General features: G+C 36.4%; 1 protein-coding gene across 5 annotated transcripts in view; it reads right to left on the bottom strand.

Annotated features, from left to right (window-relative positions):
- LOC121871881 (adenylate cyclase type 9-like) overlaps window positions 1-17,241 on the bottom strand; it is a 159,655-nt gene extending 142,414 nt beyond the window's left edge. For 2 of the 5 annotated variants that reach the window (XM_042374467.1, XM_042374463.1), the window contains exons 1-3: window positions 17,102-17,241; window positions 5,568-5,768; window positions 173-232 (exon numbers count right to left, since the gene is read on the bottom strand). In XM_042374467.1, the coding sequence (XP_042230401.1) occupies window positions 173-232; window positions 5,568-5,768; window positions 17,102-17,116 (276 nt within the window). In that variant the 5' untranslated portion in view covers window positions 17,117-17,241. Of the gene's footprint in view, window positions 1-172; window positions 233-5,567; window positions 5,769-6,048; window positions 6,191-17,101 lie in introns of those variants that run through there. The other 3 variants (XM_042374464.1, XM_042374465.1, XM_042374466.1) reach the window with 3 other exon arrangements.
- Between the last annotated feature and the right edge of the window lie 2,750 nt (window positions 17,242-19,991).

The raw sequence follows: 19,991 nt of genomic DNA, 5'->3' as shown, positions 1-19,991 counted from the left end.
GTTCTTGAAAATCACAGCATAATAAAAAACAAATTAAAAAAAAAAACCATAAAAATGCCTGTAAATGGTACAGGTTAGGAAAAAAATCATATAACTGTCACATTAAATATGCTTTTACCTTACTCATTAATAAAGGAAAAACAATAGGATATACATCTCAAAAAACACTTACATTGACAACTGGCAACTTCTGCTTGCCCAAGGGGGCGTAGGGGAGGGTTGAGGAGGGAGGCTGCGGAGGCGAGAGTATGGGTGAGTCGGTGGTTGAGGGCAGGCAAGGGCAGAGGAGGGTAAATTATATTCTGACCGGGTAATTTGTATGAATTTTATGAGCTAAAACAAATATCTTCAGTTAATAAAAAAAAAAAAATATTCTTCACACGGTAACAGATGGTCGGTCGGTCCCTCCCTCCCCCTACCCCCCACCAACCCTCCCTACCAGATGTGTGGGAAAACCAGAATATTTACCTTTTTAGTAATAAATAATACCTCAAACTAAAGTTAGGATAATATAATTGACATTGCTGGATTCCTTGTAAGACCAGGAATATTTTGAATACAAATGTCATATATTTTGCACAAAAAATAACATATTTACTCAGAGTAAACATTACAGTAAAATTCCAAAAATCCGGACCACCCGAGAATCGAACTTTTCGAAAACTATTTTTTTTTTTTTTTTAGCGGGCTTTTGTGTGTATGTGCGCATGCGTGAGCGCTACAGCTGCACAGCAACAACAAGCGACCTCGTGGTCGCCACTTTAAAACGAGCAATCAAACTGTGACAACATACCGTATATACTCGTCTATAACCCTCCCTCGTTTATAGGTCGACCCTGATTTTTTGACCAAGAAATCGTTAATTCATGATATTCCTCGTTTATAGTTCGACCCACGTTTTTGAGGGTAATGGAACAACAAAACCTTCAGTAAAAACACTACGTCCTATAAACTGAGGCTCGCCGTGCCTGAAACACGAGTGCCAAAGGCAAATTGTTTACCATTTATTATTACGACACTTTACACTGAAACGCGGGTAGTTTCAACAGAAATATTGTATATTTCCATTCAAATATTTATTCAAGTCAATTAGGAGGGAATATTATTGTAATACAGTTTCTTAACTAAACCATTCGAAAAGCGATTACGGTAACATCTTTTGAACTAAAGAAAGTGAAAGTTATTGTTTTCGTCACGATTTGATCCCACTTTCCACTGTAATACGTACGTAATTTCAGCAAAAATATTACATTTCCGTGAATGTATTATATCAAGCACAGTATGAATAGAATATCATTGTAATATAACAGAATTTTAACCGAAAACTATTAAAAAAACGAGTAACATCTCAAAAACATCGGAAGCTTAGGTAAAGTCTTGTTTTCTTCATGTATTTTATCCTATTTTACATTGAAATACATCACGTTTCAGCAAAACTACTATTTATTTCCGAGAATATATTCATTCAGGCGCAGTTTAGGTAAAATATACGTGTGATGTAATAATTTTTTAACTGAAAACGATTCGAAAAACACGTACCCTCTAGCCCTGTTCAAGGAGAGGACTGGGAGAAGCTGTTTGGTGCTGCAGACGATGAAAAGGAAAATGATTTTGATGGATTTTAATGAAAATATTCAGAAATATGGTATCGTAGTATTTATTCAAGTCAATTAGGATAGAATATTATTGTAATACAACAGTTTTTTAACTGAAAACCATACGAAAAGCGATTACGGTAACATCTTTTGAACGAAAGAAAGCGAAAGTCATTGTTTTCGTCACAATTTTTTCCCACTTTCCACTGTAATACGTACGTCATTTTAGCAAAAATATTACATTTCCGTGAATGCATTATATCAACCACAGTATGAATAGAATACCATTATAATATAACAATATTTTGAGTCCTACTCTTTCCATTTACAGAGTACTATACAAGCCCATAATAATGGCTCCTAAAGTAGATAAACTTCGTTGTGTGAAGAGAAAGAACACGTTGAAATTGAGTGACAAACTTGAAATAATTAAGAAACTAGAACGTGGTGTGAGCAAAACTGTTCTAATGGAAACATACGACATTGGAAAGTATACAATTTATGATATAAAAATGGCAAAGAATAAAATTCTAGAATTCACAGCTTTTTCATTAAAACTGCTCGTTTTGATAAATGAAGCATGCTATATTTGCTAATGAATAAACTATCAAAATGTACCTGTTCATCTCTTCTTTATTCCTCCTTAAATTTGAATTTTAAAAGTACTGCCTGAGAATCCGGAAAATCCGAAAATCCGGACCAACCCAATCCCCAAGCAGTCCGGATTTTTGGACTTCTACTGTATATCTAAAATTTGTATGTCTAATGCAAAATCTATGATGTTTATATTCAAAATGATCATCATATTGTAAGAATTCCAGCAATGTAAATTATATTCTGGCCGGGTAATTTGTATGAATTTTATGAGCTAAAACAGGCAGGCAGGCAGGCAGTCAGGCAGGGTGGCGGGTGGGGCGAATCTAAAAATCGGACTCTCTGCGCGTATACGTGGAAAAAACCTGCATTAAGTGAAAGTTCTGCTCTGGCGAGGCACCACGTATAAGTGAAATCGCGCTAAGCGAAACCGTGTTAAGCGGGGTATTACTGTATATGTATATATATGTATATGTATATATACAGTGGGGTATGCTATAACGAATCTAATTGGTTCTAGAACCTTGTTCGTTATAGCATTTGTTCGTTATAGGATTAATCCGTTCCAGGCCCCCAAATACAACCACTTAACACTGAAAAATATAATATAAAATTGTAAAAATTTTAAAAAAGTGCATAAAGATGCATCTAAACCCCTGAAATAAAGAATATCATTAATATTTGTAATAAAAAAACAATAAATTAGAAAAAAAAAAAAATTAAATAATGTTCGTTGTAGGAGTTTCGTTCGTTATAGCATTCTCAATTTTATAGGTAAAACCGTTCGTTATAGGAATATTCGTAGTAGGATCCGTTCGTTATAGCATACCCCACTGTATGTATATATATATATATATATATATATATATATATATATATATATATATATATATATATATATATATATATATATATATATATATATATATATATATATATATATATATATATATATAAAGCAAAAATATGCCTTGCGCACAAATGCTGCTGGGCTGGTGAGTGGTGATGCCAGCATCACTAACATTAACAGTTGCACCTAAGAAGGCATTTTGTTTTCACGTATCTGAACATGAGAAAAACTTTCTCAGCTATCTTACGGCATTTTTGTGCCCCTATTCAACACGAGAAAGAGAGCAAGTGATGGTTTCAAAGCTAAAAGAAAGTGTGTAATCTTAGCTGAGAAACTAGATGTGTTAAAACGATATGAAGAAAGTGAAAGATCTGTGGATATTTCACGCGCTTTGGGGGTGGCGGAATCAACAGTGAAAAACTATCTGTAAGAATGAAGAAAATATTTAAGAATGTGCTCAATTGATGAAGAGAGTGTTCAGGAGCTATTAAACAGTCACAGAGATGACCTGACAAATGAAGAACTGATGCAACTTGAACAAGAGCATGATTAGAACACAAACACACCAACAGATTACCCCAACCTCACCATCATTGGTGAGTAGAATTTTGGTTTTACATTCATAAGCATGAACAGTATTAGGTGTTGCTTTCATATTCCTACGTAGAGAAATGCTGCTATGTTTTCACGTGTGCGTATGTACATCGATGGCCTTGAGCAATCCATCTCACTTTTTTCTTTACCATCAGTGGTTACTTATAATGTACATTAAATAACATTAATTAAAAAATACCTATTCTCTTTTTTTTACATTAATTTTATTACAGTACAGCTACAACCAGGGTCTTATTTTCTTCAGTTTCCTTAGGAGAACCATCATCATGCGTGTAAACACTAACTAAAACAATGCTGTCTCATCTACTCTTGTGTGTTTTAATATTCTATGTATTATTAATGAATTGTATTGTTCATTTCACATACATAAACGTGAATTCAATCAAATAGATATTCAGTAAAAAACAAGAATGAATCTTTTGTATATATTCTTAATAAGATAAATGACAATATGTTTCCAAGAGTGCGTACGGACATACGTTGGCTTTCCGCTATCAGTCTCACACTTTTTTATCTTTACCATCAATGGTTACTTCTACTGTACATTACATAACATTAATTAAAACATACATTTTTTTTAACATTAATTTTACTACAGCAACAACCTGGGTCATATTTTCTGCAGTTTCAGATGGAAAACTGTCTTCATGGTTGTAAACACTGACAATTACAATGGTGTCCCATCTCCTCTTGTGTGACCATATTTTTTCTAATTTATATTGTATAAGGTGCATTCATAAACATTAATTAAAGAATATAGTTTTAATTTTTCACTAATTTTATTGTTTTGGGGGAAAAGACGGGTAAAAAGCCACATAAAAGATATGAAAACGTCACAATAGAGAATGCATCTCATTATCATTGCTTTATTTTGGCATGAAGAAAAAGACCAGGAATGCCTTGGAAGCAGCTTTTAACATGCTACATTTTAACATCAACATCAAATCAGGGTGGGTTACCTGGTTGCACACCAAGGCCCAGATGGCACCATGTGATTGGCAGAGAGAAGGAACAACAGGGACACCAAATGACCAATGCAGAGATGTGACATAGCTCAGCCCACCACCGCAATATTAATTCTTGTATAAAGAGCAGTAACCCATATTGTGTGACATTCCTTTGAAAATGTCTTGTGTTGAAATATCAGAAATAAAATTCCATCTCTTAGTCATGCTTCCTTCACTACCATACGACCAAATGTAACTTAGATATCTATGCCCCACTGAACTATGAACTTAAGTTGTATAAAGTCTAAGTTGGTTGAACTTAAACATTAAAGCAGTAGACTAGACTTTTGTACCGGTGTCATCATCAAAAGAATGTGTGCTGGTGGAAGAAATGGTGAGATCATTAATAAAGAGTAAGGATTAAGCATTGAGGCACCCCAGCACTAATACGAAAGTAGCAAGTGTGTGAACCATCCATAACTATACATGTATAGATGATGTAGAGTCAGGAGAAGATCCAGTAATTTAAAGAATCTGGGAAACCAAAAGATGAAGTTTGGTAAGGATAGTTTGATATCGTACCTTCCTGTGGGACTTGGATGGATAATTAAGGATGATTATCAGCTGCAGCTGGGTTCTTTCTTTTTTAATTAACTAACATCTTGATTTGTGGATGAAAGGAGGGATAATGAAAAGTTCACTAAACTGAGGGGTGAAAATTGGCATAATACCAGGAGTAGGTACAATGAAGTGCAAAAATATTTATGATAAAATTAGTAACAGACAGTCAAAGAAGCACATCATTTTGCTTTATGAAATGCCATATTACTATTTAAAACAATAAATCAAATATGAAAAATGAAAAGCAAAATATTTCTTTGAGGGGCACTGCTCACTTAAGGGAATCAGCTTCCCTCTCACATACAAATAAAACAAAAGAGCTTGATTGTCATTAATAAAATTTACCTTTCTCAAAATGGCACCATCTTCTCCATAATAGTTGGAGTCTTCATTGTCATCTGCCTGAGTTTCTTTCATGAGCCAATCAGCAACTTTAGGTGGCATGACAGAGAGGATCATTTTCTCCTTTAGTGCCCTCTCAAGCTCTAACTGGCGTCGTACTAGAAGGGACCGTCCAATGCTCATGAAGGTACCACGCATCCGCACCTTAAAAAAAAAAGTGCCTTTAGGGCTCACAACCTCTAGTGTGTCTCTCTACTTCCCAAGGCCTTGTATTCAATTCAATCAAGAGAAAATGTTGCAAATGTGTTCCAATTTAAAGGGATTGTCCCTCTGCGAACAATCCAAAAATTATGAAAAATTGGATTTGCTGAAAAAATTCCTCTGAACTCTGGCAACCTTTAATTACATCACTGCCAAGTATGAACAATGTATGATAACATCTTCTATCCCCCCAGAAAAAAAACAATCGTATAAGACCCCTTACCTCCCTTACCACGTAGCCGGTTTTAGGAGATTCTCGTTTTCTGTTGCCATCAAAATAAGAGTAGAATCCCAGTTATCCGGCATCTAAAGGGATTGAGAGTTGCCGGATAAAGAGTTTTTCCGGTTACTTGAAACTCACTCTTAGGGTCCCCCAATAAATCCTACAAAGCACAGTGCTACAGGCTGACCTTATAAATTTGTGTCTCAGAAAAACGGACTTCTTTAACGTTTATTCCACTCTCTATAAATGATGTGGCTTAGTAATAAATAAAATATAATATATAACTAAAAAATAAGAAAAATGAAGAGCATGGGTGTATTTGTGTGGAAACTGGCCATATATGGAGGCTGTGGGTTATAACTGCATCGCTGACTCGCCAGTCCAGCCACCGTGTTTATTATTACATGTAATGAAAAAATAAAAGTTGTGGAAAAATCATTACAATACCCTAATGTTCCTTAATAATAAAGAAAATATAATATAAAACTATAAAATAAGAAAAATTAAGAGCATCGGTGTGTATATGAGGGAAGTGAATGAGAGTTGAGGTGGTGGGTTACTGGGCTATAACTGTGTAGCCATGCTCCCTCCCAGTGTGCAGTCACGGCATACACACAGCCAGAGCAGCAGCAACACATCTGTTAGTCAGTTGGGTGACTGTCTGGCTGAACTGTGCCCCCTATCCCAAAGGATAGCTCGAGTTTGTATATAAAATATGTGCTATTGTATTTCATGATAAACTAAGTATGAATTATATTTTTTATCACAGCAATAAATATCACAGCACATCCCCACTGCGCACGGTATTCAAACTTACGATTCTAGCTAATTTGGGAGTTATTTTATTTATTAATATTACTGTATTTCATGTTTGTGCATGTTAGTTGAATCTTCTGGTTGCCCGGATACCATATAACTAGGATTCTACTTTATTATGAGCAAATGATGTATAGAGTAGATCTATGTTGCGTAGCTCATGTACCTCCCCCTCCCTTGCCCAAGTATTTACACAGTTTCTTCAGTAATTTTTAGACCACATCTTATTTGTTGTTCTCCCTTGTGTTTGCTACCACCAGTACTTCCCTTATGACACTTTGAAGAAAGATGCTTCTCGCCCGACACCACGTAAACAGAAATTTAGACAAAATTCAGAGTATGAACCTGCATTATTCTAATGAATTTTACAAATCTGGGTAATGCTAATGAGTTCTAAACCTGGAAACGAAAATAATGGTGGTGCCTTTTGACACCCTTGCTCTCTGGCAAGTAATATTGCGCAAAATCAGGAAAGCACCAGGAGCCAAGAACTTGTAAATCTTTGAAGGCACATTACTCAAAACAAACATTTTGGACATAAAATTGAAAGTAACTCCAAAAGTTCTTGGTTGATTTTCAATTTTCAAACAGTATGAGATTCAACAATAATATGAGAATATTACCTACGAGAAAGAATGTGCACCTCTAAAAATTACTACAGTACAGTACGAGTATATCTAATTACATGGAAATGCCAAAAAGTTTTGGAGAATTTTTTGGGTTATTTTAGGTGGGGTTTTTTCTTCTCATCTTTGAATGGGCATACAGTAATTGTTTGGTTCTAGTATGGAAGTATCATCAGTCCGTACTCTTTATATCATTAAAAGCACAAATAATTTATATAAAAAGTGTTTGCTGTATTTTGATAAGAAAATAAATAAAAACACAAAAATATTAATAAAAAATATCACCTAAATTTAAAATCTTAATGGCATACTGTTGAATTGATCTTAAATAATGTGTTAAAATTTAATAAATTCATCCATAAGTAAAAAAAAAGGGAGGGGGGGGTGTGGGGGTTCCAGCAGGATGATCCCCTTAAGGCAAATGATGGCTGAGACAATGTTAGGTATGTCAAAAGACAACACACAATAGACATGACTAACATTACATATCCTGGATACATTCCCATTTTCACTGAAAACCAGTTCCCTCTTCCCAACACATCCTTAAACCATACTTTACTCTCCCTATAATTTTTTTTTTTTACAGTATTAAGAAATTCCTACTTATTGTACACTGCAAAGGTAAACCTCTATTTTCGATGTCCCCATCTATTATAATTTGCGTTAATGATGCCGATATATTAAGACCACTTTCCTTATTTGCGATGTAAACAAACTCTCATTAAAGATATTCGTCATCCAGCCAATTCACCAAGTCGCCATATGGAAAGCAACATTCACTTCATTTGTCAGCGGAGGGATCATCTATCCAAACACCACCTCATGGCCATCTGGAGAACTACAGTCCAGGCATTGTTCAGTCATCATCAGTATTTTTTTACCTTACAGGGAGAGGTCATCACTAAAGTTCACATTGTACTGTTTTAGTGACTGTGAAGTTCTTTCAATCTGACTGTGAAGTGCTTTCCCTGTTTCAGTGACTGTGAAGTTCTTTCACTCTGATTATGAAGTGCTTTCGCTCTGCTCCCCTACCCCGACAATGAGTGACCTGACAATGCATCAGTAGGTCAGAAATATGAGACCACTAATCCTCCACCTCACCTCCATTGCAAATGAGAGAAGAGTTTTTTACAATGGCTGGAACTGACATTGCATCAGGTCAGGTTAGTAACACAAGATCCACTAATCCCCTTCCCCACCTCCATCACAAGGGTAAAAGATGTAAAAAGTTATTATATTTGAGTAACATTCAGGACATTGGACAATAGGTATACCCCAAAAACTGATGTCCCATTAAACGCCGATGCGCATAACTGACAATTACATATTGGGGGAAATACCTCGCAAATTTTGTTGATTACCTGGAGATCCAACGATTGGGAGAGGAGCAGCAGAGCTGTTTTGAATTTGGTGGGCAGTGACATGATATGAATTAATGCCTAAGAGAGGGCTTTGCACACTGCCTCCGACTCATTCCCGCCACTCTACACTTACACTTACCATGTGTCTCCGACTTCGTGTTTTTTCGTTATTTTTTTACTTCGTATGTTACTCAATCATGCCTAAACACCTCAGTGAAAGTTCCTCTTTTACTGCGCTTCTTAGGGCTAGCTTGATGTCATGTGATAAGGCATAATAAGGAATAAGCGTGGTGATGACCAGCAAAGATTGGTAGACTTGATTATTTTTTTTATTTCCAACTTAGTGTGTTAAGCTGTCATGTCTAAATGCCAGTGATAGTTCCTCTTGTGCTGCCTCTCAGCTTGATGTGATGTGATAAGACATAATAAGAGTGGCGATAGCCCAACAAAGGTTGGTCGAGACTTGAACTTGCCACCCTCGACCGTCTCTACCATCCTCAACACAGGTAAACAAGTGTCAATTTATGCTTTACATTCCTTATTTAATGCTTATTATGCTTGCTCTATATGCCTGCTTTATTTTCTTGCTTGACAGTGTGCACAACAGAGATATATCAAGGGTAGATACGAGTTTTTGGAGGGTGGCTGGTCTGTAACCCCCTGAATTTGGTGTATTCTTATGGAATTAATTGCTTCGATAACCATTGATTCATTAATCAAAGACTTTCCATGATCCCTATATGCATCGGTTATTGGGATATGCCTGTATTCCTACTGTAGGTTCAAAATGACAGTAGTAATATGTATATAATTTTGTTTATTTACAATTTATTGTATGTATACAGAGGCGTTTGCATAAAAAAAATTCAGCTCATCTCAGTCCATGTAGGATCCTCGTTTAGACTTAGGAAAACAGACTCACACGGCTTCATTCACATGGTGCCTTGCACACCCATATCATATAGAATTTTAGTTTTTTAAATGCCGTATATTTACTTATCCAAAATGTTTTAAATTATTTGGATTATTTTAGAGAAAATAAAAGGCGTTTCTAACTTAATTGCTTCACTTACTATTGAAAACAGAACATACATACTCTATACTGTATATCGTTTCTCATGCTTGATTTATTTTTCGTTTTTGTATCTTTTTTTATCTATTTTTATTAACTATTACTAATTATAATTATTATATTATATTTTCGCCCCCCAGGCCCTGATGTGGGTCAGTGACCTGTGCTTGGGTGGGCTAATCCTCATAAAAAAATGTGTTGAAATAAACTGTACTGTATTTTGTTTAAGGATCTTTTATTGAAACACACTTGCAGAGAATTTATTCAGGGTGATTATGTTATCAAATTCATCTCTCTAACACAATTAAAACAAATGCTGTTTGCTTGGGTTAGGAGGTGGTGGTAGTGAGGAAGGGACAGCGATCCTTGCTTCCCAAATTGACTGCATTTTTTTTGGGGGGGGGGGAGGGGTCTGTTCCTCTGTCTCCCTCTCAGCCACTACTGCCTCTCACTCATTTCTCTAACACTATTAGAGGAGATATTGTAAATAAAAGTTTATACAGTACACTTTTTGGCTAGCCATTAATATATTTGCTACAGTACTTAGTTTTTGTATGTATTCAAGACATCTTCAGGTCATGAGACCCACTAATCCCCCAACCTGACAATGGGTGATCTGACATTGCATGAGATCACTAATCCCACACTCCACCTGACATTGATTTCGTCAGATCACTAACATGAGACCCAATAACCCCTACCACACCTCCATCACAACATTTCTTACATTTTTCATTGAAGAGTCGAGTCCTAATCATTGTTATCGTGCTTTTACGACTGAAGTGAGCAGCGAAATTTTGAAAATGTCTGGAAAGGCCAAGGCGCCAAGGAAAACCATGTCTTTGGAAGTGAAGCTTGACATTATGAAGCAGCATGAGACTCTCCAGAGGTTGTGTGGGAGTCAGAGTGATGTCTCCACTCCACCTTCAAGAGTACCCTTAACCTTGAAAGGGACATGTAATGACCAGGTTTGTTCTTAATGATTTGGTGAGTGTTGTTTAACCCCTACGCGGTTTGGGGCATTGATTAATATTTGCTAAGTTAAGGCACACCCAAGTTTAGGGCGTATATCAACGTCCTTGAAAATTTTTAAATTCCCGCTATTCTCTATGGGACCTAGAGCTGTAAATAAACACCTTGAGTTGTCTGGCATACACCCCAGCAGGCAATCATGTGACTAGGCCTCATGTTTCTTGGCAACATGACACTACCTTCATCTGTCCCATTCTGAAAGGATGTCATCACATCATGCTGTCAGTGACACCGAAATAAACTCTATTCTCTTTGATGAGGATGCTCCTTGTGATGCTGAGGAGCCATTAGGAACAGACAGTGTTAAGGCAGCTTTTGGAGACCAATGCAGTACATTGCCAGAGACCTGGAGGTCGTCATGCAGCTGACTGCTAAACACTTCCCTTCAGTGATTCCTTCCACTGGGGCAAAGCACTATTCCCATAAAAAATGCCATGTGTGCCGTATGAGTGAAATCCACACCAAAGTACACAATGACACTCGTTATCAGTGTACTCAGAGTGACATTACTCTGTGCCTGATTCCAGGCCTCCAACAATACCACTCCCTTCAAAAGTACTAAGGCACAGGAAGACTTTTATAAGGTATAAATATATATGATTTATCATTTTCTAGGGGTATCAACACAACATGACGTGGTGGCAGTATTGTGACAGCGTATTGGTGGTAAAATTGTACCGGATAAATTTGTGCCTTACCCAGTAGCATATGTCATGTGTTGACCCCTAAAAAGTGCCTCAGTGAATAATACCTACATATTTGGGTACAATAAATAGTAAAATTAGTGTAGAATTATGTAAATGTAAGTTGTTTTATATAAGTTATGTCTGAAACTCACCACAGCACGTTTTCTGTGGAGAAGAGGCTTCTTTAAGTCGCATTCCATTTAGAATTGCCACTCCGATCAGAGTGTAGTACTGTGCCTTTAGCTAAGACAGTTCACAGTGACTACAGTGACCGTGGTGAAGGTTGCAAATAAATTGAAGTGAAAAACAAATTGGGACATGCAAACAGGCACCTCTACTGGCAGTAACCAAGTCAGATTATTGGAGCCACAAAAAAAGTTTTTCTTCTCTGTGTGTGTTGACATGCAATTACTGCAGGGCGACATCAGATGTACATTGTGTGGGTCTGGACATTTCAGCGTTTAGGACAATACATAATGAGGTAAAGCATGAATGCTGTTAAGTGAGGTCAAGTCAAACCCAAAGGCGATTTACTGCTATGCAAAGTCGAAATTAAAAACGCGAGTAAAAGTATCGGACCTGAGACTTGACAATTTATTTCTTATAACCTATTCTGAGAACACAATGTGGGTCAGCGCTGTGTCGAATCGTCTGCACCTCAAATACAGTGAAATTGTTCACATCCTCTCTTGTGAACACTGAGGAAAAGAAACTGCTCAACTCTAGAAAAAAAAAAAAAAAAAAAAATTTAATTCCATTTTTCTATTCACCTACTTATCCAGGATTATATTATCACAAGTCTTGTATAAAAATAAGTGGAAATAACTAAAGTGGTATAAAATAAATTCCGAGTGATATGTTTCCCAGGTCAAGAAGAGATCTTGGTAACATTGGATTTACAATGCCGGGACTGGTTCCCATGGAAATGGAGATGTTACACAACAATTCCTATGATTCAGCCAACATGAGACTTCAAGTTGCCACTTTGTAACTATTTCACATGATTTTAGACATCATTATCTAGCTTTTCCGGCAAAAAATAAAAAATAAAAATTAATTTTTTGGTAACCAGAGGTTTATTATATGGAAACCATGTAGGGGTTAATTGTGTTGTAGTGCTAATAGTACAGTACAGTACAGTGGTCCCTCGGTTAACAAACGCTTCGGTTAACGAAATTTCGGTTAACGAATTACCTTCCATAAGAATCTTCAATTCAGTTAACGAAAAAAATTTCTATTAATGAAATCCTTACGAAAATCACGTTTTGTTTTGAACATCAGCTGATAAGCTGAGGGGTTACTCAGCCAATTCAGTAATCTCTTCTATGTTTGCGTTCGTTTCCAATGGAGTAAATATCAAGAAAATTGTGCTCTTTAATATTTGTGCATTTTTTTATGCAGTGTATTAAAATTATTGGTCATTCTAAAATTTAGCCATCCAAGCTCTGTCCACATAAAGTTTTTCAACTATTATTTTTGGCTGGATTATGTAACTTTATTCATTTATTGAAATTCATTTACATGCACACACTGTCCTAAGGGCAAAGCTGAACTGTACATGTATCAAAATAATGTACAAATGAATACTAAAATTTTTGTCTAGTGTAAACTATGGCATGTTTACATTCAAATTAATCACTATCTTATAAGAATTCCAGAAATGTAAATTATATTCTCCCCGGTCACTTCTATGAAATGTCATAAGCAAATAACAATAACTCAATATAAAGGACAAATAAACAAAAATACTTCTCGAGACCTCAGCGCCAACTGTCAAACACCTCACCTCCCACTCCGCCCTCCCCCCCATCTACCCAGCCAGGGTTTTAGGCTTACAGTTATTATCTTATATAATATCTCAGACTAAAGTTGGGAGAATATAATTTGCATTGCTGCAATCCATGCAAGACAGCGAATAATTTGAATATAAACGTCGTATATTTTGCACAAGTGATGAAAATTTTTGCTCTCTCTAATAAAATTCTTAAATTAGATCTAAAATTTGTATGTCTAATGCAAATTATAGCTTGTTTACATTATAATTAATCACTATCGTATAAGAATTCCAGCAATGTTAATTATATTCTTCCAGGTCATTTCACTGGCATTTTAAAATGAGAGAAAGCTTAGTAGGACTGTTAAATAAACACACAGGAGGCCTTTGGCTCAAACTGTCAAACATATCACCTCACCTCCGGCTCGCTCCCTCCCTCCCTCCCTCCCTCCCTCCCTCGCTGGCTGGCTGGCTCGCTCGCTCCCTCCCTGGCTGGCTGGCTCGCTGGCTCGCTCGCTCGCTCCCTCCCTCCCTCGCAGCCAGGGTTTTAGGCTTAGTTTTTATTTTATATAATATCTCAGACTAAAGTTAGAATATAATTTGCATTACTGGAATCCTTGAAAGACAGCAAATAATTTGAATATAAACATCATTTATTTTGCACAAGAGATCAAAATTAATCACCTGTATCACATTACAATATATATATATATATATATATATATATATATATATATATATATATATATATATATATATATATATATATATATATATATATATATATATATATATACATACATACATACACATACATACATACATACATGTATTACATACACATATATATACATATATATATATATATATATATATATATATATATATATATATATATATATATATATATATATATATATATATATATATATATATATATATATATATATATATATAGGTACTCACCATCTTCAAAAATTTTGTCGATTTATCAACTTTTCAGAGCCACATGCGCAAACAGTTCTTTTCCTTCTCCAAAATTTTGTCATTCATATTTGTCAATGCAAAATCTTTTACCAACATATCCTCCTCCTCTTCTGAAATCACAGTGCTTGTCTTCTGTTAAGTTTTTTTGCATAATTTTCTCAGTAATAACTTTATCATACAATTTCCCTTGTATGTTTAACAAACTTATTCCTCTATATTTTTGCATCCATTCTTATGGCCTTTACTTGTGTACAGAACTACAGTATACATACTCTCATTTTTATGGTATCAATCCCTATGTTATGCATAATCTAAGCATTAGTGTCCTCCATTTAAATGAGAGTCAATCTACTTCTGGTACCTCTCTATTCTTGAGCTTGCTTCAGCTTTTTTTCATTTCCTCTGAATACTTATTTTCTCCTCTTCACTTTAATCAATGGTTCTCATTCCTTCAAACTGCAAGAAGATAACTCTCCCTTCTCTTATTCATTACATCTGAAGTGAAAGTGGGTCCAAGAAGCATGGCTGCCAATTATGAACAGCATGAATACAGCACAATGTATACTGTCTTTGGTATAAAAGGAGGTAGAGCAACTGGCACTGCACTCAACAACCTTATTTACAGATGGTAAACTGGGAGTGCCCCAGGAACAAACCAGCAACCCTGAACACAAGGTGAACACAATATCAAATCAGCTACACAACCATGAAATAACATTTACCAACTGCTTAAAACATTCTCCCATCTCCATTTACCTTTGTCTTACTTTTCTAAAATATTACATTCACTCTAGAAATATTATTTTGTTGTTGCAGGTATCCTCACTGTCCAAATGGGTTAAGTTCCTTGAAACCATTTGGTATCAAATTTTCAGATAGTGAATAAATAATACACTGGAAAAATAGGTTTGGCTCTCTACAAAATAAAAGTATTCACAATAACTAGCTAAATACAAATTCACATTTTAATTTGCAGGTATCTTCATTATATTTACTTTTTAAATAGCTCAAATATAAAAATTCACCACCGAGCAGTGTTTATTTACATAAGATCATAAAAGTTGGGAAATATTATTCAATGCTCAAATGTGACTTAGAAATAAAAGAAAATATACTATAAAACTATAAAATAAGATAAATAAAGAGAGGAAAGTGAATTCTGGAGGTACAACAGGTGGGTGGCTAGACTGAGACCACTCCCTCCCTCCACTCTGTCACCCCACAACCCATTTATCACATCAGTATGCAACTTCACCATAATTTCCATATTATTTAGGATCAAATGGTGTTGGGTTAATAAAATAGTATCGTAAAATAATCAATTCCCCCACAAAGAAATAAATACCAAATAAATCCTGCTCAACCCCAAATGAGTTGTTAAGTCGTATTAAATTCCAAATGCTTTTTTACAGAGCACGTAACCGCTAACCAGCCAGCCAGTCCAGTGCTACCACTCCACTACCATGATCTTATCAAGTGTCTGTCTCAATTTTTGGTATATTAGTATTGTTCACCCAGAGGGTGATTATGAGAAAATAAGGAGCTGTTTATGTAAACTATAACTACTGTTTGTACAATATCTGTGTTATTGTATTTTCTGATGTATTATGTATGATGTTTAATGTTATTAAAGCAGCTTTGGAACAGTTTATGTGCATTCTTTGGCCTCTGGAACCTAACTAATTACAGTATTTTCATTTAAATCAATGAAACTATAATTCTTGACAAATCCCTATTTCTTCTGGTACCTACTCAATGTATACCTAAAAAATTAAATCATTTTAACCAACATAAAAACTTTCTTTTATTTAGTTTGCAACAAACCTGTGTTTTGGTTTTATTTTTTCAATTTACACAATTACCAAAACATTATTTAGGCATTATACTGTACCTGAAAAAGATTATTAACTAATAAACTATGCATACAGCATTGTACTGTATAAAGTTGGTACAGTACATTACACTGGGCTTTCTCCCAGTTAGTGATGCTTAATTCAAGCTTGGTTTCAATTATCTAAGTTTGTGGGGTCTCTTGGCAATAGTGGGGGTAGCAAAGTAGTCATCACTATGCATGGATGTTCATTGCAAAGATTCACTAAGGATGGCATGAATACAGACAGATAAAGAAAAACTTCACTTGCACTGAACAATGCTCATCTGGGGGCCAAAATGGCCATTCCAGCTGAATCTTAGGCTCGCGCCTGAATTTTGATCAGACCAATAGTATTTGGATAAGCAAATATCACCTTCAGATAGTATAAAAAATGTGTATAAACAGAGTTTTTGATAAATTTACTGTTAGTTATCATTTGTATAATGAGGATAACTGTAATTGATTTTTATATGATCATTGTGGCTACAGCTGATTTTCTGTGGCCATTCTCAATTTACCAGATCGCCTAGCAAGATACAGATGTATACCCAGATAAAATAATTGAATGATCACAGAGCTCACCTCTAAAGATCAGTTTGCCTCAGCCACATGTAAAATTTAACCTGTGTGTGAGCCCATGCCTAGGGCAGCAGAATACCTCACTTATACAAGGAATAAGTCTTATGTGTATCTACAAGATCTAATTAGTTAAATATATCCATACCACTTATAAACTACTTTCTAATTATCTTTGAGAGACAACCGCGCTAAAATCATAAAATCAATGGCACTATAAAACTTGACATGTAAATTACAATACACCTACTTGTGTCATTATCATAATGTGTGCACCAATAAGATGGATGCAGATGTGCAGACCTATTCTGACACACCAGAGTCAACTCTTGATCTATGATGAACCCATTGAGTAGCTCAATGGTGATGGAATAGAGAGTTGTCAGGAACAGAGTCATTAATACAGTTTACATCATTAACTTGTTTTAACCAAACAGCCTCAATTGATCAAGGAAGCATTCCTTACCAAGTGTCACTTGCTATAAAACTGCATTTCCAGTACAAACAAGAAGTGAAGTGACTGTTTACAGTATGATCCATTGCTTCGTTCAAACAGCAGTACAGTATCTGACAAACTTGATGGGAGCCGATGACTGACCTACCACCTCACCAGTGGGCTGTATGTTTTAGTAGAATCCCTAATCCCCAGAACTCTCCATGAGAATTAAAATTGAACCAGACAAACTCCAGGAAAACTCTCTCCATTCCAGGCATGGGACTGAGTCTCTGAAGATGAAAATCAGGATATTCTGGAAAAATTCTGAGAAAATCTCCAAACCTCTTCATTCTGGGTATGGGACAAATTTTCGCCCGAGTTCGAGGTGCATCCTCAGCATCCCCAGTGCCAGGCAGTGGATGGGATAGCTGCTAGGGTAACTCACTAAGTTAAGTTCAAATTTTTCTGCCATTGTAAAGGTTGTTTCCTTACTAACTGCTGTTTTTGCATACAATTCATGTTGTGCAGTACTGTACATTACTGTACTGTACCAGAACACTGTGTAGTGTTAAGATGTAAAGTGATTACAATTATGTATACCGTGGCATAAAAGTAATTAGTTATATATACTGTGATGTAAAAAGTGATTAAAATTATACTGTAATGTACATGCAGTGTGAAAATATTATATACTGTACAGTCTCTCCTCGACTTCGACAGGACATAAGACGGCCATGGTGCATATAAATATTTTTCCACATTACGTATTTGAGTCCCACCACTGCTGCCTCTTCACTCTAAAGATGATCCAATACCTTCAACATGCAAGTATGTTAGCCTGTCTGAAGAAAGCAAACTTGATGACCCACCTGCCCTGTCTCCTCCTCTGCATCATCAAATTAATAGTCTCATGCTTAATTAAAAATTATTGAGGCCCGTGTGCATTCAGCTGACTGAAAGTGCACAGTAACACTAATCGAGGAGACTGTCGTTATATATATATATAGGAAAAACTGCAGAGCACCTTAGCTTTTGTTTTATTCAAGACATCTTCAGGCCAGGCGCAGTTGCCTTTTCTTGAGCAACTGATTGATTGATTGTATTCTGGCAATGCAACAGCTTAGGTCATATGTTGCTGAATTAAAATTAAGGCTTAAAAGACTTAAGATAAAATAATGCAACATAAAAACACAATAAATAACATAAAACTTTCATAAAACCATTTAAAAATTAAATAAAACTCAAAGCTTGTGTAGAAGGCCAGCTTCCTCCACAAGGAGGCATCCTCAACATTACCCACTTCCCCAGCATCAAGAAGAGACCAAGACCCCCACCCTGGCACTGGGAGTGCCCTAGCAGATCTCTGGTGAGGCATTCCACCAGGGGGTGTCCAACAGTCAATGAGTCCAAGCAGTCATCACATTAAACCATGAGGTCAGCGTGTGTGGCCAATGCAGGCGGTCCAAAGCAGTCTCTCGGCGGTGTGACAATCCTATTATCCCCAGGCACCCAATGCTGGGTGGATCGTGGAACTTGTTTGCTCAACAGCATCACCTGCATTTCCAACTCGAGCAGATGACAGCTCTTATTACTGGTTTCATATCAGGAGGCAGGTGGTGGGAAAGACTGAATAACTTCTGGAAGGGGGATATCATAGGCTAACATTGTCTCTGGAGACAAATTCATATTAGGGAGAATTTGCTCAGGAGCAACTGGAGTTCCTGATTAGCTCTTGCCTCAGCAATTTCATTGGACTATGGTAGCCATGATTATTAGAGATCTGTAGTGGTATGTGTGCAGCTAATGTCATTTAGGCTTAGATTGGGTGTTGTGGAGCCGGAGGATGCACCAGGAGTAAGCAGCCTCTTACACTATAGTCCCCCAAGGGAGGTACAGTTTGTGTGGGGCTTTCGGCCTCTGTCCTGTCCCAGGGTTGAAGAGGGGTGTCTGTGGCTTTGGAGGCCACAGACGACCCAGAGGTAAACCAATCCAGTGGACCCACACCAGAGTTAACCGCGGAGATGGAGTCCATAGTGATGCCTTCTTTACAACAATTGGACGATTCTACCATCGATACCTTGTTCGGTTGTCTACCTCATGAGACTCTGAGAACCCTCGGCAGGGATTTGCTGAAATTCTTGTAGTACCAGGATGGCTGTTGGAGGAAAGATGAGGGTAGATAGATGCAGCCTCATCCATATGGACATTAGCCACTATGAGAGAAGTCTGAGGATTGAGTGGGTATGGGGCTGAATTCAATACAGGTATTGATTCTCGGGATTATTGAGCAACAGTTCACCGAGCCTTGTGTCAGGATATAACCTGTGCATAGGTATGGCTTGAGATATATTTCAGTACTGTGTTTCTGGCTTCAGCAAATCTCAAATGTCTCTTGTGCAGAACTTCAATATCTCTTTCTTGATTCAGAAACGGTCACAATCACTAGAAGGACAGGTCGCCTACTAGAATATTCAAACATTTCTGACCCTCATGGGCCTTACCACAGTTATACAGGAGCACCCTCTAACTTATAATGAGTGTAGTGACTTGGCATTACAACTGACAATGGAAGCATCATCTAGGGTTTGGGACAAATGGTTTCCTATACAAAAAGAGATGCAAACCCTGACAGTGATTGGAATTTCAAGGAATCAAATGTCAATAAGAGTTAGTGTGGAGTTTCAGAGTGCATTTTCTTTCTTGC

This window comes from Homarus americanus, unplaced genomic scaffold (genome assembly GCF_018991925.1).
Source record: "Homarus americanus isolate GMGI-L3 unplaced genomic scaffold, GMGI_Hamer_2.0 scaffold39675, whole genome shotgun sequence".
In the NCBI taxonomy this organism is placed as follows: domain Eukaryota; kingdom Metazoa; phylum Arthropoda; class Malacostraca; order Decapoda; family Nephropidae; genus Homarus; species Homarus americanus.
This window is presented reverse-complemented; position numbering and strand designations above follow the sequence as displayed.